At 39.8% G+C, this 22,778-nt stretch overlaps 10 protein-coding genes across 10 annotated transcripts; 5 read left to right on the forward strand and 5 right to left on the reverse strand.

Annotated features, from left to right (window-relative positions):
• The first annotated feature begins 599 nt into the window (after nucleotides 1-599).
• On the forward strand, nucleotides 600-1,300 carry BATDEDRAFT_88560 (uncharacterized protein). Its single transcript, XM_006679123.1, has 2 exons — nucleotides 600-663; nucleotides 751-1,300. The coding sequence occupies exons 1-2, from the start codon at nucleotides 618-620 to the stop codon at nucleotides 1,266-1,268; spliced, it is 564 nt and encodes a 187-aa protein (XP_006679186.1). The 5' UTR covers nucleotides 600-617; the 3' UTR covers nucleotides 1,269-1,300.
• Nucleotides 1,301-1,672: 372 nt separating this feature from the next.
• BATDEDRAFT_88561 (uncharacterized protein) lies at nucleotides 1,673-5,193 on the reverse strand. Its single transcript, XM_006679206.1, has one exon. The coding sequence runs from the start codon at nucleotides 5,182-5,184 to the stop codon at nucleotides 1,687-1,689; it is 3,498 nt and encodes a 1,165-aa protein (XP_006679269.1). The 5' UTR covers nucleotides 5,185-5,193; the 3' UTR covers nucleotides 1,673-1,686.
• Nucleotides 5,194-5,668: 475 nt separating this feature from the next.
• Nucleotides 5,669-6,193, forward strand: BATDEDRAFT_88914 (uncharacterized protein; the record flags this gene model as incomplete). Its single annotated transcript, XM_006679124.1, has 1 exon — nucleotides 5,669-6,193. The coding sequence occupies one exon, from the start codon at nucleotides 5,669-5,671 to the stop codon at nucleotides 6,191-6,193; it is 525 nt and encodes a 174-aa protein (XP_006679187.1).
• Nucleotides 6,194-6,605: 412 nt separating this feature from the next.
• On the reverse strand, nucleotides 6,606-10,415 carry BATDEDRAFT_11390 (uncharacterized protein; the record flags this gene model as incomplete). Its single annotated transcript, XM_006678785.1, has 6 exons — nucleotides 6,606-7,049; nucleotides 7,176-7,633; nucleotides 7,679-8,776; nucleotides 8,942-9,053; nucleotides 9,147-10,010; nucleotides 10,104-10,415. 6 exons carry the CDS (start codon nucleotides 10,413-10,415, stop codon nucleotides 6,606-6,608), a joined length of 3,288 nt encoding a protein of 1,095 aa, XP_006678848.1.
• A 148-nt stretch (nucleotides 10,416-10,563) lies between these two features.
• BATDEDRAFT_88562 (rRNA-processing protein UTP11) lies at nucleotides 10,564-11,874 on the reverse strand (the record flags this gene model as incomplete). Its single annotated transcript, XM_006679207.1, has 6 exons — nucleotides 10,564-10,644; nucleotides 10,742-10,852; nucleotides 10,970-11,097; nucleotides 11,184-11,373; nucleotides 11,462-11,572; nucleotides 11,656-11,874. The coding sequence occupies 6 exons, from the start codon at nucleotides 11,872-11,874 to the stop codon at nucleotides 10,564-10,566; spliced, it is 840 nt and encodes a 279-aa protein (XP_006679270.1).
• A 158-nt stretch (nucleotides 11,875-12,032) lies between these two features.
• Nucleotides 12,033-13,363, forward strand: BATDEDRAFT_88915 (uncharacterized protein; the record flags this gene model as incomplete). The annotated part of the gene is made up of 4 exons (XM_006679125.1): nucleotides 12,033-12,304; nucleotides 12,375-12,612; nucleotides 12,717-13,004; nucleotides 13,100-13,363. 4 exons carry the CDS (start codon nucleotides 12,033-12,035, stop codon nucleotides 13,361-13,363), a joined length of 1,062 nt encoding a protein of 353 aa, XP_006679188.1.
• Nucleotides 13,364-13,466: 103 nt separating this feature from the next.
• On the reverse strand, nucleotides 13,467-15,386 carry BATDEDRAFT_88807 (uncharacterized protein; the record flags this gene model as incomplete). The annotated part of the gene is made up of 2 exons (XM_006679208.1): nucleotides 13,467-14,817; nucleotides 14,920-15,386. 2 exons carry the CDS (start codon nucleotides 15,384-15,386, stop codon nucleotides 13,467-13,469), a joined length of 1,818 nt encoding a protein of 605 aa, XP_006679271.1.
• Nucleotides 15,387-15,830: 444 nt separating this feature from the next.
• Nucleotides 15,831-17,516, reverse strand: BATDEDRAFT_24939 (uncharacterized protein; the record flags this gene model as incomplete). Its single annotated transcript, XM_006678904.1, has 8 exons — nucleotides 15,831-15,912; nucleotides 15,980-16,073; nucleotides 16,150-16,273; nucleotides 16,382-16,765; nucleotides 16,789-16,915; nucleotides 16,994-17,128; nucleotides 17,248-17,346; nucleotides 17,443-17,516. 8 exons carry the CDS (start codon nucleotides 17,514-17,516, stop codon nucleotides 15,831-15,833), a joined length of 1,119 nt encoding a protein of 372 aa, XP_006678967.1.
• A 300-nt stretch (nucleotides 17,517-17,816) lies between these two features.
• Nucleotides 17,817-20,033, forward strand: BATDEDRAFT_35090 (uncharacterized protein; the record flags this gene model as incomplete). The annotated part of the gene is made up of 7 exons (XM_006679040.1): nucleotides 17,817-17,955; nucleotides 18,196-18,375; nucleotides 18,478-19,025; nucleotides 19,136-19,184; nucleotides 19,257-19,294; nucleotides 19,373-19,622; nucleotides 19,693-20,033. 7 exons carry the CDS (start codon nucleotides 17,817-17,819, stop codon nucleotides 19,917-19,919), a joined length of 1,431 nt encoding a protein of 476 aa, XP_006679103.1. The 3' UTR covers nucleotides 19,920-20,033.
• Nucleotides 20,034-20,329: 296 nt separating this feature from the next.
• BATDEDRAFT_88916 (uncharacterized protein) lies at nucleotides 20,330-22,736 on the forward strand (the record flags this gene model as incomplete). Its single annotated transcript, XM_006679126.1, has 9 exons — nucleotides 20,330-20,646; nucleotides 20,763-20,862; nucleotides 20,980-21,192; nucleotides 21,312-21,405; nucleotides 21,494-21,703; nucleotides 21,789-21,901; nucleotides 22,085-22,195; nucleotides 22,295-22,444; nucleotides 22,536-22,736. The coding sequence occupies 9 exons, from the start codon at nucleotides 20,330-20,332 to the stop codon at nucleotides 22,734-22,736; spliced, it is 1,509 nt and encodes a 502-aa protein (XP_006679189.1).
• Between the last annotated feature and the right edge of the window lie 42 nt (nucleotides 22,737-22,778).

Genomic DNA, 22,778 nt, shown 5'->3' on the forward strand with positions numbered 1-22,778 from the left:
ATGCGTACGCATCCATCCACTGATGAATACACACTCGAGCATGCATGCATTCATGCATGCTCACCTTCTAATGCATGCATGGATTCTATATGCATTGATGATTGAACCAGTGGTGTTGACCACTCGACTTTGGCTCATCTGTCTTGTACAAGACTACTGCAGATCACACATGTCTCAACCTAAACTACAGCCAGTAATTCTTGGACTAGTCTACACATCTACTACACTTTGAAACCTCGATCAATCCAGCATCACCCCAGTCTCGAGTACTTCATCTTTAATACTGATTGCCCAGTCTATTGACTTGGTTCTTGAATCAATGATGACTTTGGACCTGGGACTGCAATGAGTGTCTTGTTGACGACAAAGTGCTTTAGAGCAATCCCTTTTATAGACTGTCTAGTTTGAAGCTACAACAAGTTGTATCTTTGAGATTGCACATTGATTTGAGCATGACCGATTTCAACTCAATCCATTGTGGATGCATTCAAATCGATTTCATTGTTCAAGATGTGAATGGTGTTTTTCAATCTGGAACGTTTGACTAACTTGCTCGTTTATCACTCAATGTTCTCATTCTACTTTCAATTGGTTAATTAGGCGGTTTCATCTCAGCAATGAAGTCCATCTCCCAAGAACAAGAAATCACCATCCCATCGGAAGGTACGATATTGTAGTTGTGTTGACAATCTGGACTGATGTATTCTCCAATCCATTGCTCATTCTTGAATGCTCTATAAAACATTGTAGTGACTCTCAACGTTGCCGCCCGTGTATTCACCGTCAAGGGTCCCCGTGGTGAACTCACCAAGGCCTTCAAACATGTCCAGATGGATATCACCCGCCTTTCCAAGGAAAAGCTCCGTGTCCGAGTTTGGCACGGTGGTCGCAAGCACGTTGCTTGCATCCGTACCATCTGCTCGCATGTTGAAAACATGATCAAGGGTGTCACAAAGGGCTTCGAGTACAAGATGCGTTTTGTCTATGCTCATTTTCCCATCAATGCCAATATTGCTGACGACAAGAAGCTGATTGAGATCCGTAACTTCCTCGGCGACAAGAATACTCGTCGTATTCCCATGCTTGATGGTGTCACCGTCGATGTGACCTCTACCAAGGACGAGATTGTTTTGATCGGAAACGATATTCAGAACGTCTCTCAGTCTGCTGCTTCCATCCAGCAGTCTGTGCTTGTCAAAAACAAGGATATCCGAAAGTTTTTGGACGGTATCTACGTTTCCGAAAAGGGTCTTTTTGTCAAGGAATAATCAAATATAACATTATTTCTTTAGTATTCAAATCAGTTGTTTTTATTGGCGTTGGGTATTATAATTCAATGCTGAGTGTATAGTTTTCAGATTCGAGCTTCATACATTTACGGCCGTATTCATGTAAAATGGAACACTTGTATCTTGCAGTCACTCTTGGAATAAACAATGGTTAAATACTCGGTACGCTTCCCCATTGGAAACTACATTGCTTTTTCAATAAACGCAACGTTCATATAACAGTCGACCTCTAAACTCATCCCTGCTGTATTTGATTGAACAAGTACGGAATGGACTAGACTATGATGTGAATGCTATTTTGAACATGCATTCAATCCTTGGTTTATTTTATGTGGACCTGCTACAGATACACGTATGCAATCTACAGTAGATGAAGCAAGATTGGATCAAAACAAGTTTATTCAAGAATACCAAACTTTTTCATCTTGCGCTGGAACCCAGCATACCCATTCATTGCCATCCAAACAACAAACACTGAAATCACGGCAGCTAACCCTTCAATCATGGTACCCATAGCACGAACGACAAGCACTTGTGCTTGTGTGTCCCAAGCGTTCAAGATATCCAACTTGTTTCCAGTACCACTTACAGTAGAAGCCGATACCATCAGTCCGAAAATTTCACCCAATAGTAAAACACCCGCAATCACTCCAAACCGTACTGTCAATGCAAATGAAAGCTCGCGAAGTAATCGAGATTCACCTCCTCTGAGACAGGGACGCTTCCATAAAACAAATAGTGCAGGTGCCAAACTACCTAGAATGAGATTGGGTCCATACACTCGAGCAATCATCACAGCTGTTGAAGCTGCCATTTCAAGATAAAGCGCCATGGATGTTTTTACTGAAGTTGAACGAGCTATTTTTACACCACCAAAACCAAGCGAGGCATCAGAAGGAAGTTGACGGGAGAGTAACTCGTATGAGGAATGTTGTGCTGAAGCAATTGCCACGTATCGGATAAGCAGTGTAAGGATACCCATAAATGCTGTGGTTAGATATGGATCTGCAAAGACTGCGCGAAGACTACGACTCACGTCTTGAGCATCAGAAGAGTCGGATACAACAGATGTTCGAGGACTATTAGAGTTTACACTGGACCTGGGTGAAGCGGGTGTGCCGCCGATGGCTGGTTTAAATGGACCACGACTCGATCTAGATGCTGATTTACCTTGTTTCGAGCTGCTACTAAATTTGAAGAGTGTGCACCATGAAGCAGCCTCGGCCTTGTCGCGCCAAAAATGATACATTTCAAGCAATGCACAGATCTGTAAAATGGATACGGTCAACGCAGCACTGCCGACAGAAACTTGCAAATAATTGAGAGCCATATAGACTGACAAAAAGAAAGAGAAATAGCTGGAACCAATACCGTTGGCAATGCCGCGGAAAAAGATGGTTTTTCCTGAAGTCTTTTCGGTTTTGGCTTCTTCGGGAGAAAACACTTGGCTTCTCTTGGTAGCATTATTGTCAGTTACTTCCATACCAATAGTGCTGGGATCTGTTCCCCACACGTACATACTCGTAACACTAGTTGACATGAATCCGAGTTTACAGGTCCAATACTGCACAAAATTGAGGGTATCGCTGATTTTGAGAGTCATTACACCAGGGAAAATATGCAAGGTTTCAAGCATCCAGTAAAAGGCAGAAACAAAAAGACCAAATGGAACCAGTACACCACTGATGACAGCACCACTAGAGTGCAGATTGTCAGAGCTGTACATAGTGCGACGAACAACATAAGTGAAAACAAACGCAAGTACAAAATTGATGGCAGCAACAGCTGCGGGGATAACCATGGTGGAGATTTGATGGCTGGGATTGCTAAATAGCGGAGATGTTTCGAAATCAAATACCAGACCGATACGCAATAGCACAATGAAAAGAAGTGTTGTTTTGACTAGCGAATCGCGGTGCTCAGTATTAGATACAAAAAATGCATTTATAAACAGTAGCAGTGCAAACACCTGCAATCCATATAACACGACGTCACGCTCAGTTAAACCTAAACCAAGATTGTGGGCGAATGGAGATGCAAAAAGTAGTGCAAGAGTTACACCTGCAAGCAGACCGTTGAATGAAAATATGCCAAATGGTAAGCTAGGTGCGCCTGCTATGGGCACGGCAGACAGAGGGTTTGGGAAAATCAAATCTTTGATGCGCAGCAGTGAAACAACAAGTATAAGCAGCATAGATCCACAAAAAATACCCTCGTGGTATGGATGAATGTTAATTGAGTAGGCAGGAATCAGCATGTCAATAGATTTAGTCAGACCACCAAAGAATCCGCCAAGCGAGCCAATACTAACAGCCATAAGCACTACTTCGTCAGGGATTTTGGGATCATCATTGAAATAAACCACTGTTTGAATCAAAGCAAGAGTAGTTGCACCAATGATCACAATAAAGCCAAGAACAATCAGAACTGCCTTGATCTCAGTGTAAGTGGTTTGAACTAGTTTTGATAGGATTTTAGACATGCGATAGTCCATCTTGCAATCCTCATGCATAGCCTTAAAATGAACAGGATGATCGGCAGAGCGGTAGATTTGGGAAGTCGTTGCTCCAAGAGCCAGTACATCCTTGTAAGTCTCCTGTTTTTCATCAGAAAGCTTGCGTCTAGTCAACGTATTTAACTGCTCGGCATTGTGGCGAAGACTAACACGTAAAGATGTTAGTTTTTGGTAGTACTGTCCATTAGAGCCGTGAACTATCATCTCGGGAATAACGACGCCTTCGTTGGATACAGGAATAGGCAATCCAAACAAAACAGAAAGAGTTGGAGCAATGTCTTCCAAAGCAATCTGAGATGGGTTACTCTTGTCCTTGTACGATTGTGTGAGCTTTTTAATATTATTATCTTTGACTTGACGATCAAAGCGGCCACTGTGAAGCAGCGCATATGATCCCTGAGGCGAGTGATGAATAACAACTGCAAGTGTTTGTTCATCAATCAGTGGAAGGGCAGTGTGCAAAAAACCATCTAGACCTGACTTTTGATCCAAATGTCTGAGCGTCAAATGCACGGCGAGCAACGAGAAAGTGGATGATCGCAAGCGATGCAATACACGCGGCGTAATATTAGTGGACTCGCAATCAAAAAATGCAGACGGAAATAGCGTTGACCAACCACCGTCACCATAACATTCGGGCACGTACGCAACACTGGGTTTGGGCTCATCTTCCTCTTCCTCATCAGAAGTAGGGATCACACTACGACGAGCAGTAAGACTATCAGCCATCTGGGCAACAACACTGTCATGTGGAAATGAGGGTACAACGATGCGCTGCAAAGATTCGATCATGCGGGCATGCACACCCGTCAATGCACTAACTACAGCATCACGGGAAGAGTGAATAGGTTGAGGCTCAATATTGTATAGAAATCCATTGGAGTTGACCGAGGATTGAACAGAGGGAAGTTGATGAAAGGGCAGAACGCCAGATCCAGCAGATTGGGTCTTGGGCACTAAAGTATCACTATCAAACGTAACGATCAGCAGACGCTCAAACTGTTGATGAGTTAGACAGGGAAGGGCAGGCAATGAGGGTTTATTATTAGCAATCAGAGAAGCTGCTTTGGCAGCACATTCGGAAAGACTCATAGGAGCTGAATCTTGAACAGCAGTAGGCTTCGCTGATGCAGATAGATTACTACCATCAAATGGCAACATATTCCCACCCACTGCAACCAAATACAGACCAACAGCCAACAGAACAACCATCCATAATAAACTCCATGCCAATACAATAAATCCTTGACGAGGCTCAACGATAGGAGATAGATCGATACCAGTGCTTCTAGTATGTTCAGGTTTCTTTTCAACAGCAGCTTGAGCCTGCTGCTCTTTTTCAGCCTTGAGTGCTTTCCTGGAAGCAGGAGCTCTTAGCATTGAATTCAGTCAAACGTAACACCAAGTAAACTTCAAAAGTTGATTATAAATAGAAATATTCGTCCGCGTGGACCCGTTGAATTCTTTAAACTGAATTCCACTCGAGAATTTACTCGACCAATTTGATGTGTTCTTGCTCACAGTAATTTAAAATAAAATCTGTCACATCAATGTAGTATATTGATGATATGATTCTTGGATTTGAACATCATGATCATCATTTGATTGAATATCGACATGAATGGAGTGTCAATGCTACAACTTGAATCGTATTCAATTACTAATTCAAACATACCTTCAATAACACGTGACTCGATTTCACACTTGACCAAATATTCGTTGTTTTTACATTCACCATCAAAGATTATGAGTCTGGGCAAAGGAACGAGCTATACAGAGTTTCTGAAAACCATTTCCAAAATGGCTTACAAGGTATCTACTCATTCATGCATGTTTTCGAGTCTTGATTCGTACTGATCTTGTCATGTTAAACTCTCAACTTACATTACATCAACCATGTCCAATCTCATCCAAGGGACCTGCACCACACAAACTGCACAACACTCACTTGCAAGTAATGTCTCCATTTCACAAGAAACCACTTGGTGCAGTTGATCCATTCTTGAATCCAATCGCAATAAAATCTGCTAAATTTGCAGAATCCGTTAAATCTATTAGTCAATCTGACACTGCTGCACACCCATCCGCAAGCTCAGATTCTAAACAAGTCACAGATATTCCATTCCCAAACGTACTTACCCGTCATATGATTCAACCTATCACAGCTCTAGCTCAAGGCACACCGATTGGCAAGATTATTGGTTTCAAAATCACTTCCAAGGGCAGAAAGGGTCCGCGATCGGTCAAACAATCTGTCGATTATGGCAAACTTGAAGCTGGTTCCATTGCAAATGTCGGTGGTGTGTATGTGGATTATGGTAAATCATTTTATGTGGACAAGAAGGGATCAACTGGAATCAAGGTTTGGATCACCTATGGTTCAAATTAGGAACGTATCTCAATAATTGGATCTAGGAGGCAATACATACGTCATTATACAACAATAAATGGATTTGGAGTCCATGGACTTGGTTTGCTTAAAACAGTCAGACTAAATCATCTATCTTACTAGACAAATGCATATATACCCAAGTGTCTGTATTGAAAAATTTGATATGCTCCTTAGTGTGTTGCTTTATTTCTAGTGCACTAGAGAAATACCATTCTCCAAACAGTCGACATTTTGAGACTCGATGAAAAACGTACCAAATTGTTACCTTGACATATTGTCATGTCACACTTGATTCACTCAAAACTCTATTATATATTTGACTCGGTTTATTCTTTGATCTTAGTCTGGTTGGCATCCATCTCAACTCAATCGCGATATACGTAAAATGGGTAGTTTAAACTTCATGTCACTAATTTATTAGTCCTATATATGAAATATAAATCAATCCTAAAATACCCATCACACATGCACCAACATGGCTCATAGAAAAAAATATAAATTTGGGTCCCCACACTCGCCACGCCTGAGAATGCTTCTGGAACCATCCAGCAAATGCCGTTGCACTTGCCAACTCGAGAGCTGACATGACTCCAAAATAAACCACGGTTACAAATACAAGCTGAAATGCTATTCGCTTCAAAGTAAACTGTCGTTTTTCAAGTGACGCATCCTTGGTATGCTGTCCTAACAAAACAAATAATGGAACAGAGGCTGCAGACAAAATAGACCCACCAAACGTGTTTAGCCCAATGAAAAAAGGAGATAAAATCCAATTCACTTTTGAAAGACCAACAAATCCTACTTCGTATTGTATCGTTGGTAGAGCGTTTTGATGACCGGTAGAAAAAAACAGCTTCTGGCTCCATAAAAGTAACATCACCATATGCAAAAGATATAGTCCATAGAAATTGTGGTTTGGCACCATTTCTTTATCACAATCAACCATAGTTTGATGCGTTTGAATCGATTTGTCAAAGACATCCGCGTCGAGTTTAGGTTTTACCGGCGCACGCTTGAGCTGAACTTGTTCAGCATAGCGCCAAACTGCAGTAGTGTCTGCCAAACATAGAATTTGTACAAACCCAAGTCCAAAAACTACTCCACCCATTGGTTTTTGAAAGAATCCAAGGTGGACGTATACAAAGGCAGCAAAGCACAGATATAATTGTCCTGATGCATTGGTGAGTGACTGCTGTGTTGGTTGATCGCGATTGACAGCATTTTCTGATGCAGTGTTTGTAAAATCACCTTTTGACAAAGTAGGAGCATGAAAAGATCTAGATGTAATCCATGGCCAAATACAAATGTACCATAGCGATAGAGGAATTGTACACCAAAAAGCACCGGCTATATAATATTTAACCGATTGCATTGCAGGATGTATGAATGAATTGTGTGCTTCAATTGTATCAAAAAGCCAGTAAATATAGGACAATGCTACACTAATAGGAAATATATACGTTGAAAAAACAGTCACGCTACAGTATATACTATCCGCTGCAAGACCAGTAGATGAACCATTGACAGCGGCGCGTTCTCGCTCAAGTATGTATTGAAATACCCAGATTACTGCAATAACTACACCAAAAAGTATGATTGGTGTATGATAAGCAGTGATGGATGATGTAGAAGATGCATTGAATGTAGGGACACAGAATGGACCTTGGTCTGGCCGACATATGGTAGATCCATGAATAGCTCTTATAAGCACAAATCCTACAAAGGATCGAATAACAAGCAGGCGTCTGGTGGAACAGTCAATTTTTTGAGATACTAGTATCCATAGTGTACTTGTGATTGAGTAAAACTGCAGAAAATGAAGCAAAACATGGTCCTCAAAAATGGTAAAGCTATCAGATCCAGCACACCCAGCATACATAATACATAATACTATTGCGACTATACCAGGTACAAGTTGATTAGACAAGATACCACTATTGCTATGCAAACCAAGTTTGGAAAATTGTTTCTTGCTCGAGTCTGCTAAAGCAACTGTTTGGGATACTGGCAGATGATATATTTGCCAAGCCAACGAAACAATCAGTCCAATCATTCCAAAAAACAAAATCTCATGGCCACGATGAATAATTAAAGTCATTGGATCTTCTTCTGGATGCGTTGCAGCTCGAATAAAACTACCAAAACCAATCAGCCCAAAAACAATAAAACTTCCAAATAGTTTTCCAAGCTTAATGGCCACAAATACATCTCCGCTAAAATTACATCCAATCAATTGAGCCACAAGAGCGCAGGTTGTTAAAATGCTCATCAAAATGATAACCACGCCCATAATCATCAATACCGATTCAAACCGGGACCAGATCTTTCGTGCAATAATCAAGGTAGAACGTGTATACTTGGTATATGCCACATAACATGCAATCAAGTTCTGCTGATATTCTTTCGGATTTTTAGACATGTCTTGAAAGGTAGAAAGATCTGAAAATAGAGATTCGGCTTTGGTAAACATATGCAAGGTGTCAGCAAATGAAGTCTGTGCGTCCTTGCGCCTTTCTCCATACGCTGCAATATATGCATGGATCTGTTGAGCATTGGCACGCATGACTGCCAATAAATGTTCTAGTGGTTGGATTTTGTATTCTGAATGTTGTGATGCCGATTCTTGAGCTGCTGATGCATTTCCCTTGTCCGATCCAACAAGCCCATTCCACCAAGATCGGGTATTCCTCATCTGTGTTGATAAAAATGAATCGCTGCTATCCTGATCAGTCAGATAGTCGCCACTCCAGAAAAATACTTCTGGGATAACAGTTCCAAGGTTTCCAAATGGAATAGGAACACCCATAAGCATAGAAACAGTCGAGACAAAATCGATTTGGGAAATACATCGGTGTCCCTGCCAATAGCCAAATGGATGACTGCCTTCCAACCCTGCTTGATCGACTTGAGAAATCGCATCATAGAGTACACGGTATGGCTCAGTATTCACGGTTTTGTCATCACTAGAACTTGTATCGCCACCGTCTGCATCCATTAATGGGACTTTGCTGTATAAAAACATAGCTGCATCAAGTTCGTTATCACTGTCACCACCGTGATCACCCTTGTTGTCCATTCCGTGGTCGCCCATGACAATAACAAGCGTGTTTTCATCTACAATATCGATTACACGCTGGAGCATTTGATCCATTTCTACAAGCTTGTCGCCCATGGCTGGATGACCAGGACCATACCGATGCCCAGCATGGTCAACACCAAGAAAATGTGCAATCAAAAGCCCCCAAGATGTCCATTTATCGTGATCATCTGATTTCCAATCTTGAGCCTTGGATTTGGAATTGGAATTAGCTTTCATTGTAGCATCTAAAATAGGAAACAGATGCCGTTTAACAGCCAGATCTACAGTGTGTAGATCCCATACATCGAATGACGGATACGAAAAGGTTTCGTTCAGCATGTTTGGAAACAAACCCTCCCAAGTATCGTCACCCATAGTCATCACAGTCTTATTCAGTATTCCTTGAGCGGCATACGCTTGCAAATGGCGAATAAAGTTGTCCTCCTTGATAGCAGTGCTGGCAAAATTACTTCCAGCATCCACGAGAGTGGGTAACGCACCTGTCATGAGTGCCATGAGTCGTTGCAATGTCGTGGTGGGCGGATCAGCCAAACCACGAAACAGCAGTGCATGTGTAGGTTGTGTCTTGAGTAAATGATGAATAGTTGGCATCTTGTTGATATAATGTGGAGTTTCTGATGGTTTGAGAGATTCATCGTAAGCGATAAAGTCGAACCGTAAAGCATCGATGAGGATCAACAATGCTCGTTCGTATCTGGGTTTAGGCCAGCATGACTCGAGTTGCCGAGTAGAACGAAAGGCATCGTCATTGGTATGATCATTGCTAGAGGATGGAGTTGAAGTGTTTGAACCAGATGTTGAATCTACTCTAGCAGTCCAGGGTGAATGAGATTGGCATGTACTTGTCTGCTCCAACTCCAGTCTAGTTAGCAAGTATCCCTCCTTGAACAAAAATAAACCAGCAGCATGAGTGCCTAACAACACTATCAACAGCACAACAAGCTGTCTAATCTGAGTTCCTGGCGTGGTTGCATCTTTGGAATTCAGTTGAGCTGAGCGTTGGAATGGCTCAGATGGATATCGAGTGTTGCTGTTGACATCTGGCACAGGCTTCCTGTTTTTTATTCCATCGCCTTTATTATTATGACGATTGCCTGTCTTGATACTCGTGTCTGTCATGCTAAACTCGAGTGTTTCTAAAACCTGGAAAAGCAAATCTCGGCTGGTAAACTCAAATCTTCAGTTCATGTCTGCGCATTTCAATGCATTCCGTCGAGTGAACATGAAAGATTTAAAAACTTTATTTGAAAACATCAAACAATCCGCTTTATTTTTGACGGCAAGACTTCCATTTGTATTTTGGTAATCCAAGACTGTCCACTCCAATCTTCTTGCGAGCTCCTTTGCCCTATTCAAATCGAATTGAAGGATGTTAGATACTGTTTGAATACTATACTGTAAAGGTGTTTGAAAAAAATCACACTAGATAGTCAATCATCGCTTACCATGAGATTCTTTTGAAGTTGCAATTCAAGTTGAACTTTGCGCAGGCTTTCCTCTCGTTGCATGCGAGTTGATAATTCTGCTGCTGCTGCATCCTTTTGCTTGGCAATATACTATAAATGTATGCAAATATATAGCCACAGTATTAGAACTAAAAACGCGGTTTGCTGTTGGTCTCGGGAAATAGTAATGAAATGATCATCTAAAGACTCAAGAAACATATTACATACTGCTGCATCCTCGGGAGTTATTGATGGAATTTCCACTTTTTCTAAAGTAGATTTCCGAAGTCTATTGAAAGGCTTGTTGACTAATTCGGGCACGGTTTCAAAATAGCTTACTGAATCAAACGACTTTGCTATATACTCGATTTAAAACCATAATTAAGCAAATATATTCAATTGAAAATGATATCTTCCTACAAGGAAATTGCTACTGAAATACCTTGTGCTTTATCATCGACAAAGATAGTATGAGATGGACCAGATTTTCGCAGTTTTTTGGTTGGTTGCACAGGCTCTGGCTCGTCAAAGTCGCTCATGCTGTTTTTCTCATTATCTTCTGAATCTTCTTTATCAGATTCCTCCTTGTCTTCTTCAACAAAATGGATATCTTCTTGAAGTCTTTTGATTTTCTAATCAACATTATAATATGGATCGAGTATGAGCAACTAAACTCGATATAATTCAAGTGGTATTCACTAGCATATTGTAATGGTATACCTTGAGATTAATACTTCGCTGATAATTGATATAGTTTTGATCTTGAGTTTTCATAAGTGATTTGAGTTCATGATCAAACGTTTCGGTACGCTGCAATGTATGGACACCTTTCTATAATCCAAATGAATCGTCAACCCAAAAAAACATTAGCAAATCCAATGCATTCTCTACATCTCTGCAGCTAAAATACATACATTGGTTTTAGCATTGACCATGCCAAAATAGAATTCATCAGGGTTTCGAAATGTAGCTTTTTCTTTTAATATTTTGAGAGCTTTTTCTTTTTTATGAAAGTCCTTGGCTCGCTTGACATAATCCTTGTGTTTCTCAAGAAGACCAAGATTTGAACGAGCAGATGGCTGTGCTCTTTCTCTATGTGTGCGCCGTGGAGCTGCTTTCCGTATCGACGACATGATTGCAACTGTAGTTTTTCAGGTTGATTCAAGAAATATTTAATCAATTTAAAGATTTCTTGAATTGATTGAATTCAAGTTTCAATTATATCACGTGTTGATGGGTTCACTTTTTAGATATTTCAGATTTCAAGTTGACCAGCAATCTGCAATTCCAGATGAAAGAACATTCCAACAGCAATGCCAAAGCTAGGAATCATCGAAAATCAAATAGCAAAAACAATCGACATCATCCATATAGCAGTCATAGAGATGACACAAAAACATATCACAAAAATAACTCACATTTACAAAGAAACTCTGACTGGACAGCAAAGGATCAGGATGAGCTGCGTCGTCCAGCACTCCCCCTTGTCGAAGACTGTAGACCTACTAGTTTAAGATCGAATGAACCACCTTCATCAGGATTTCAATATCTATTAAGTGTAAGGTACGAATTGGACCTTTCATCAATTCTCTCGTGATGGCTAGAATGTGAACCAACTGTTGAATGTATATAGAAAAGAGGCAGAAGCTGCTCAACAAGTGGTTATAGCAGACATCCCAGAAGAAGTGCTGAATGTACCGATTGCTTTAAATATTTTTGATCGGCGCCAGCAGTTGTTTGAATTTGCTAATACACTCATGCCATCTCCTAATCAAAGTGGCGATTCCGTCCTATCTAATCATACTGTCCATTTAATGCCATCATCAAATTGGATCTTAACCCTGATTCAAGAATCAAACAAGCTGAGAGATGTAAGTACTCGATTCTGATTTTTATAGCGCTCTACTTGGTTTTTTGACTATGGCGCCTGGTTAGACCAAAACACTAGATTTTTACATAATAATGTTTGATTTAGATCATGACAGCATACAGAAAGAGTAAACAGGCATTTCAAGCTGGAAAGAAAATATGCCACAACCTTCCGCCTATTTCAGATTCAAATCAATGGCATGTGTTTTGTTACGGAATCGCACAAAACCAAACAGGATCAGACTCAAGTGGTAATATAGTGCTTTATGAAAATTCCACACGGACGCTGCCAAGTTTGAGTATGATCGGTGCTTTATCTCATGAAACTGTGCTTCGACTTGTTCAGATGCATACTTTATGGCTAGAAGAAAGCGGTACAATCACACCTGACAAGGTAATTTTATGCGCAAGTGCTACCTTTCATTCTAATATTGAATAAACCTCAAACTGACCATCATACTACCGACTGTACTATATTAATGTTACTAGTCAAAATGGATCTTTGCATTGCTTATGCGACTTGATTCATTGCTCACAGGTGACGAAATATCTCTACTTCGTGATCTGAGTAAAGTGTGTTTGCGACTTCGATCAGACACTATTCGTGATCTCATTACTAAACATACCGCTCAAAAAGACGATTCCATTTCAAGCACAGATACTAATTCTATTAGACGCGACCATCGTATTGTATCTTGTACTATGGTGATTTCAATCGTTCATCATATATTTGGACAAAAAGATTTGCTTTAAATCAAGAGTGCAAACCAATAAAAAGGAAAGCTGCTAAAATAATCAACAACACCAACATACAGTTTGAATTCAGGATGCAGTAGCACGTGCCAACTTGGCTCATCTATTGAAAGGATTGGGATTGAATATAAAACTCGATTTCAGCGCGATTATTTTCAAGATTTTCTATAAATGTTTTGCTCATCCAGAGATTTACAGCCTCGCACGCTTTACCGACTTGCTTTCCTTGTAGTGTCGGATGATGTTTCTTCACCAATACGCCAATAGATACTTGTTTGGGAACATTGTTGCCGTCAAACTGTGACAACGATCCAGAACTTCCACCTTGCGTTCGAGACGATTTGAGGTCCGTAATCATAACACGTTCAAGAGTGCCATACAGCTCTAAAGGCTGAATGGTATTCCAATTGGTGATCTCACTGGGATCATTAAGGGCTCCAGTTGAAGAAACGCATAGAGTGATGTACATGGTTGAATTAGCCGAAGCTGTGATACATGACAATGCGTTAGATTCAACACGCACGGCTTGGGCACGACCATGTACTTCACCAAAACCAGTAGCAAGCATATATATCCGAGCACCTATTCCGCCGATTGCCTCAATAACAGCGTCTGGCGCATTTCCAAAACTCACAATCATATGCCGTGCATGTGGTTTCCATTTATCCGGAGTTGGAAACATCTTTAATAATGCACTGCGAGAATCGTCATCTAATGTTATACTGGTAAATCGAACCGTATCAGTTGGCTCAATCAAAACTCGAAAATTGGATATGCTGATACGTCGAGATGGCAAACGACTGTTTGTGGCAGAGGAATGTGTGTTGTTAGAACTGAATTGTCGCTGCAGCTTTGTAGATATGCCAGAATCCAGCTTTTTTGTTTTTATAGTATTGGATAGAGGTATGCTATTTGATGTGGAAAGTTCACTAGGTAGACTAGCGTTCAAAGTATTGCAACAGGATTCTTTAATAGCAGACGATTCATTAATGGATTGTAATCCGGCTGATTTTGAATATACAGAGCATGAAGTTTGAGCATTTTCCGAGTATTCGATGGGTTCGGCCCTAAGATTAGAAGGATTTGTGACAGGTGTAATGGCTCTGGAAGCGTCCATTTCAACTTCACGGGCCATTGCATTTCGAATGCGAATGTTGCAGTTTTCGACAAGTTCCAAAACAAGAGATTTTTCAAGGTGTGGAGCAATAAACTGGTTTAATGTTCGCTCATGAACAACATAGTGCATTTTAAACGTGCTAATACGACGGTGAGCCACCATGGCTTCGCATTGTCGCTGAAATAGCTTTAAATGTCGCTCACGATCGTCATGAATCTCGATATGATCTATGTGCGGAAAAGTCTGCAAGAGTTTGTCAAGAACAGCCAATTTGAAATCCAAGGTAGTTGCATAGTGGCGAGATAAAGTAGAATCATGACCTTCTCTCATAATGAATCTAATGTCAATTCAAGGCATGTAGATTAAAGTGTCAATAGTAAATATATTATTCATAGACTAGGTTTTAATGGCATCTAGATCAATGAGCCATAATACTTACAGATCAAATGCAAGAGGCTCTGGCTGCTTGCTTAAACATAGTTTCTGAATACGAGCAGAGAATCGATCATGTCGTCGCCCAGTAAGGAGGACAGTAAGAGTGTTTTTGTTGGACAGAGCATTGAGAGCATGCGCAATCGTTTCGTCATGCCACCATGTATTTTCTGGTACCAGTGGAATATATGGAGTTTCTAGCGTTCTAGGTTCAGAAAACCAAGCACAATCGGCCATAACTTTTCCCTTTAAAGCAGGAGTCCATAAATCCGAACTGGGTAGCGGTGAACGGAATAAAGTCGAGTCGAAATCATATATTTCCAACCTTGTAATATGTCTGAGTTGTGTATTAGGTTTTGAGATTGAATCAGTCGCAGAAGAGTATGAGCCATCCAACGGTAGTTGTGAACTGCTCTCTAATGTGTTTGGGGAGCAGTATGTTCTTGTAAAGTCTGCAATATACGGTAGATTCATGACAATGTTAAAAGGTTTAGCAGAACGGAGCTGTTCAAGGACTGAGATGAAGCAACACAATCCACTAATTGAATTACATTGTAGTTGTCATGGCATGAACAACTACAAAGTGACCAGACAGCATGCATCTCACCTATTATTGATTTTTCATATTCAAATAGCAGCACCTCTTGCTGGTGTGATGCTGATGGCTGCTGGTTATCCATTGAATTCTTTTCAAATTGTTGGACAAAAAACTTGATGTTCAACAACATAAGCTTTTCCATTCGACTCAAACTTACGGACATGACTGGACACTTGAATGCAAGAATAAAGTACTGTTTGGCATGAGTTTATTAGAAACATAGAATAGCATCGTTCACTGGTTTTAGATTGCTGTTCACCAATAGATATTGCATTTTATCAAACCAAGCAGTCCGTATACATTGAATAGTTCCGCCATATTCACGTCTGATTGAAATGCATTCGTTCTGGATTTGCTCGCATGGAAACTCGCTTACTGGCAGTGCAATCTTTAACAAATAATCTATTTATATTCAGTAATGTCATGAATCATTCGCCAAATATGACCATTTTATACGAGACCAGCTTACCCGCTGTTTTTAGGAATATATGGCTCTTTTCGCAATAGGTAGTTGTCGCTAATAGTATCTGGAACCTTTCCTGCAGAAAATGCTTTATCAGATACTATATTGAATGGGTTGGATCTTGGAGTTAGTGCTCGCGTTTAGTGATCATCCAACACACACCTCATCCCACTCACTTCGAAAAGCCATATTTTTACGCTTTTCTTCGCTAGCAAATGTTTGAAAGTCATAGTAGTTGGTTTCCACTCGCAATGAAGGATGAAGCGGCCTTTTGATTCTTTCAAGCAATCGATATTTTGGCTGTATTCAAATAATTGTATAGTTGTAACTCGATAGAAATTGGAATCAAAGTATAAAACCCTCGAGTATATGCATGACACAATAAAAATACTGTTGGAAACTACATACCAGAAATGGGCCCTGTGCAGGTTTGGCGCTCTCGGAAACAGTAGGTTCTGGCATCTTGATTGGTTTGATTCGAATCCAATTTGGATTTTTACCAATGTGCTCATGAATCCATTTGTCTAGTCCGGGATTATGACGAAGTCTTGATTCGGGGATAATAACCGAGACATCTACATGGCCACATGAATCTATAAAGTCTGGTTGTCGAACAGCCGAGGCGGTTTGAACGCGAGCGTATACACCTGGTACAGCCTTTGTACCAATCAGATGATGTCTATTGGATGCAATCTGTAATAGCTTTTCTTTTTTTCGAATAATGTCTTGAGATTCGAATAGTTCCTTCTGTTGAACTTCTTTTACTTTGAGCAACTCGCGCATGTCATCCATCTAATAAATCACTCCAAGGTTACTAATTGATCAATGTAGTTGTTTAGTGGAAACACTAGTGAAAAACCTGCCTTTTGAGTGATTTGAATAATATAACGCTTTCTAGCATAAAAATCAAATTGTTTTTTACGACTTGACCATCCTCGCCAACTACAGATAATACACAGAATTTGGTGAGCAATTTGTTGTTACATAGCAGTCGCCTACTATTAGGTGGTCCAAACATACACTTTTTGAATTTTAGTGACCATATCGCTATAGAATTTTATGCGTCTCTGGCGGCTTAATTCAACAGCGATCTTTGCTGCCTTGACTCGTCCAAGATGGCCACGAAAAACACGCTGTATTCGAAGAGCAAGAGCACTAGATGTGTCAATGAATTGCATAATGTTTGACATGTAAAATAAAGGACTATCAATCAATGCCCACTCTGTGAACCAAAAAGCCCATACTAAATATGGTGATTGTACCAAAAGTCATACCTCAAGGTTAAAAAATACGTGCGGCATACATATCGTCGCCAATATTTTTGAATTGTAGCTGCAGCATCATATTCTTGCTGACTGTTTTCATCAGCATCACTATTGTATAATTTTATTAGATATTTAGGCTAGGATTTGAGACGAGTATATATAACATTGCTTTACTGCAAAACACGAAGTTCCATGTCATTTTACCTAGCCCATTGAAAATAGTCATCCACAATAGCTGTGCTGCGTTGGCGCCATATCTTTGAAAATGCCAATGCCATACGTTCTGGATACGACTGATTTTTAGCAAGTTGCTGATTTATTTTTATAGAATACCCAATCGGACAGTACATTTGGTATGACCTGAGGATAAGTTTTGTATAAAATAAATGAGCAAGACAGAGACTGACAGACTAAAGGACTAACGCAGGAATCAACGACACGATGAATAGACTTGCAAGTGCTTGACACTGCTGAACTTGGCTGACAAATCTGCAATCGTGTCAAAGCCAGTCAACGGGTCGCATGGACTGCTCGAGTCGAATAAAGTTTGCGTTTGAAGCAGTTTAATTTCGATCAAAATGACAACCAGCGAATCTGCAGTACGCAGTCGTCCTATTGCTACTAGCAAGAAGCAGGATGACATTGTTGAATCAGTAAAAAAGACTGCTTCTGGAAAGAATGCCCAAAAGGGTGCCAGTAATTGGGGTCGTTCATGGAGTAGGTCATACTTGCATTCAGGCGGATATGTTCATTAGTCACAGATCATCTTGTTTTCTTCATGTGCTGTTGGATAATACAATATGCTATGAGTGATGGATCATCTCAGTCCTCTTTTATGATCCATTCGTTATATTCGATGTAGCCTTTTTGTCTAGACCACTTTCTTGGCTATTTATGATTTGTTCAAGACTGCTAACCATGTTATTGCTCTTGGCTTGTACAATCATGAATGCATAGACATTGGCATCCTTACCGTTATCGGATGCTACTTTCTTCTTGCTTTTTGTCCTGTGCTCGTTACTTATTTTTGGCTTTCATGCGATTCGTTTCAATGCTCCGTCGTTGCTCCTATTGAGTATGCCGTTGCAAATGGACTTGAAAAACTGCTAGAAAACTATCTTCCCAGACCTACTACTTGTATGTGATTTATATAGATTCAAATGTGTTGATCTTATTGGCTCATACCGATCCATGTATTAATGATTGTGCGTTATTGGCAATGCCATCTGGTGATATTAGTTGGATTTCAGCTCTACTTTGGATGGCTGGCTTTTCAGGCTGTTCTCTACTCTGTTCTTCCAGGAAAGATTGGGTACGGCCAAACTACTCCTGCTGGCCACACCTTACCATATGTTGTAAACGGTCTACTGGCTTGGTTTGTCACTCATGCTCTCTTTATTGCTGGATCTCTGTACTATGGATTTTTCAAGGCATCCATCATCGCTGATAATTGGGGTGCGCTTTTGATTGCTGCCAACGTGTACGGCTACTTTTTGACATTCTTCTCGTACTTCAAGGCATATGTCTTTCCATCACACTCTGAAGATCGCAAATTCTCTAGCTCTTTTGTGTACAATCTCTTTATGGGAATTGAATTCAATCCTCGTTTTGGAAAATACTTTGATTTCAAGCTGTTCCATAATGGTCGTCCTGGAATCATTGCCTGGACTTTGATCAACTTCTCATTTGCTGCTGCTCAGTACAACAAGATTGGATATGTGACCAACTCTATGCTGCTTCTCAACTGGCTTCATGCTGTATACGTTCTTGACTTTTTCTACAACGAGGTAATACTGGCTGCGTTTTTATATGGTCTACTTACCATTCCAACATAGAATGGTTGCTAATAGGACACGATTCACATATTGGCGTGCTAACTCTTGATGTTCTGTTTCAGGATTGGTACCTTCGGACTATTGACATTGCTCACGATCATTTTGGGTTCTGTAGGTTAAATGGCTTTAATTCATCACATTGATGGATGACTTTGTTTTTGACTCGTTTTATTTTATGTTTAGATCTTGCATGGGGTGATACTGTTTGGCTTCCATACATGGTAGGTTGATTAGTGGTAATGAAATTATGCTTTTCTACTACTGTTTAGGAAATATAGTACTGATCAGATTTATATCAGTATACTTTGCAATCACACTTTCTTCTCCGCAACACAACTGATCTTTCCTGGCCTGTTTTTGGCGCTGTTTTTACCATTGGTATGGTTGGGTACTACATTTTCCGTACTGTAAACAACCAAAAAGATCTTGTTCGCTCCACCGATGGCAAATGCTTGATCTGGGGAAAACCTGCCAAGATTATTCGTACCGAGTTTACTACCACCAATGGCAAAACCCATCGTTCTCTGCTTCTTATTTCTGGATACTGGGGTATGTTTCTAGTTTCATGCAAGTGTGTTGTATTGATTTCAAGATATCAATTGAATAACACTGTTTTTAGGAATCTCTCGTCACTTCAACTATGTCGGTGATCTGCTGATTTCCACTGCCATGTGCATGACGTGTGGGTTTGACCATATTCTTCCCTACTTTTATATTGTTTACATGTCGATCCTGCTGATGCAGCGTATTGAACGTGATCATCTTCGATGCCAAGGAAAATATGGCAAGTTTTGGGACATGTATTGCGAGCAAGTCCCTTATAAACTTATCCCTTACCTTTTCTGATGTGTCTGGGATCTGTAATGGTCTTTGATTTTCTTTGCATGCTCACTATTTTATTTGCCAAGAATTTACTACGCCAAGTGCTAGAATGAATGTGCGATTTTACTGGTTACTGCTAAAACTAAATGTGTATTTGAATGATTTGGCTTTGATCTATTGTCAATATAATACTCGGCATGTTGATTTTAGAGTGATATGGGGTTTAAAAATGATTGAAGTTGGGCGAGTAGTGTGCATGTACGCTGTCATTGAATGGCTGCCAATATGAAATTCATAATACAGACCTAGCTCTTATGTCAAAATAAGGACTGGCAATTTCGCTCAAGCTAGTTTTAACCATCCCTCTTGCAAAAAGTACGCTTTAAAAACCTGACAATTTCTGCCAGTTACAAAATTAAACTTTACACTTTAAAATGATGCAAGACGTCCTGCCCAATCTGCCAGAAGTGTCTATGGATAACAGTTATCTACCTGATATACTTGCAACACAATCCAAAGCCAGTATACCACTTCCACATATTGAGCAGGATGACACTTTGCAAAAGCACTATGCCCGTGTCCAAAAAACTCTGTTTGATTCAGTCGATAAGCGAGTCTTGGAAATTGAATCTGAGCTACGGGAAACTCGACTTAATCTAAAACATACAAATGAGGATAAGATTAACATGGGTCAGGCATTATATTTGGCCAAGTCTGAAGTCACTAAATTCAACTCGGCTCTAGCGTCAACGTGAGTTGATAGGCTTTTATATCATTTAGGGTTTGAATTCAGTCTCGGGTCATGTCAAGTGTTGGTATCAATCTATTTGATCCTGACCTACTCACGCAATGCACTAAATATTATAGGCGATTAGCACTGCATCAAGCACAGAATGAACAGAAAACCATTTCAAAACTTCAATCCGTGACAGAAACGGATATTCAAAATGTAGCAAAAACAAACAAGGTAGTGATTTATGTATTACAGGATCTTTAGTCCATGGCATGTCTATTTTTCCAACACAATATCATCTACTCTGTTTACTGTCACTCACCCGACTTGATGACTTGCAATTGTGCATAGCTGCTACAAAGGGAATTAGAAAATACAAAGAGTGAATTGGAACAAAGTACGACAAAAATTCATCAGCTACAAGAAATCAATGCTAATTACACATCGGATATCAAGATCCAACGACGTATCCAAAACAAACTTAAAAAAGAGTTTGAATTCTCGGAACTAAAAAGAAAACAAGCAGAAGAGATTGTGGAAAATGAAAAGCGGCTTCTTGAGCAGGTAGTCATTTATTTGACAGGATTGCGATGTGATTGGATTGGCACTGGTTATGCAGTTTCAGTTTATATTCTTGATGTGGTCGTGATCTGACCCAGATTGTTTATATTGCGTTTGTTTAGGCTGCTCTTAAGCAACAAGAGCTTGCATCTACTATAGATGTTCAAAAATCAGAAGCTCTTGTGGCCCAAAAGGCGATTGATGGCATGCATAGAGGTAAATAAATCGGATCAAAATCAAACTATTGTTGAATTCAGCACCACTTATGTTTAATCCATGTGCTAATTACAAATATATTGATTAGAAATCAACATCTTAACCAGCACAAAGGAGGCTACTGAGAAACAGTGGTCCGAAGCCATTACAGCCATGTCAAAACGTGACACGGCTTTTCAGGCCATAAATGAATCCAAGCAAACTCTCTCGTCGCAATACCTTGAAGCGCAAAACACAATCCGTGTACTTAAACTAGAACGAAACGAAGCTTTGCAGAAACTATCAGAAAAAAAAACAGGTCGAGTTGAAAAATCAAAATTACTATATATTTTGTAGTGTATGCTGATCCTTTTAAGTTCAAATGATAGATTATGAAAATATAGAAAAAACACTTGAAGATCTACGAACTCTGCACAAAGGCACCGTTGAGCAACTTATCCAAACGCGAAATGAGTTGGTACAGATTGAGAGTGCTGAAACCGCATTCAAAAATGAGGTCAATAAGCTTAAAAAAACCAAAGAGGCAAGCAGTTTTTTGATTGATAAATCATATCTGTAAAAAAGTGTTTTAAATGACAAAAACAAAAATCATGCAACGTCAAGCGATATGATTTGAACATTGGTGTCAATCTAACAAAATGCTTGATGATCTTGCTTAAATTTCATTCAATAATATTAGGATCAATCTGCCGAAGTGGATAAAAAAACCACTGTGATTTCCAATTTAAAGTCAAAAATATCACAACTGAAGAGTGATTTTGACGAAAAGATGCGACTGCATGTTCCTGTGGTAGGCAGTAATCTTTCATGAATTGCACTTTATGTTGTCTGGTTGATAAAATACATGTCTAAACAAGTAGCCTGTCTTTTCAAACTCCACTGAAATCAGAATCAAGCCTTTCATCGTGAAGAGCAGATTAAACAACAGGCCTTGTCTGAAATAAAAAGCATTACTCGCGATGAAGAAACAAAAAGTATAAATCTTCGACGTCAAAACGCTCAACTTCAGATGAAAGTCAATGATACATCTGAAAAAATGGTATAGTTTTACAAATATGATGTAGATATGCTCGGTAACTTGTGGTTTTGAATAAAATGGCATGGTAACAGTGTATGTCTGATACCAATAGCTGCACATCACTCAAGAGCGCAATCTTGTAAAAGAACAGTATGAGGATATTAGTGCACATTATGCAAAGCTCTACGAAGAAACAAAATACCTCATTTACGCTTTGGAACGTCGAGAACATGATCTCAATTTTCTCAAAGGGAAAATGAATCAAAAGGAAATTGGCAAGTATAATTTAATTTTCTGGTTAAACATGAACTGATAAATCATGCATATCTAACGAATATTTACTTGCTGGGAATAG

The sequence above is a fragment of the Batrachochytrium dendrobatidis genome (genome assembly GCF_000203795.2).
Source record: "Batrachochytrium dendrobatidis JAM81 unplaced genomic scaffold BATDEscaffold_6, whole genome shotgun sequence".
Lineage (NCBI taxonomy): Eukaryota > Fungi > Chytridiomycota > Chytridiomycetes > Rhizophydiales > Batrachochytrium > Batrachochytrium dendrobatidis.

What these genes read in the sequence shown, in the direction of transcription:
- BATDEDRAFT_88560 (XM_006679123.1), top strand. Translation starts at nt 618, where the DNA reads ATGAAGTCCATCTCCCAAGAACAAGAAATCACCATCCCATCGGAAG. An exon ending in AATCACCATCCCATCGGAAG is followed by an intron (nt 664 to 750) that starts GTACGATATTGT and finishes AAAACATTGTAG; the next exon opens with TGACTCTCAACGTTGCCGCC.
- BATDEDRAFT_88561 (XM_006679206.1), bottom strand. Translation starts at nt 5,184, where the DNA reads ATGCTAAGAGCTCCTGCTTCCAGGAAAGCACTCAAGGCTGAAAAAGAG.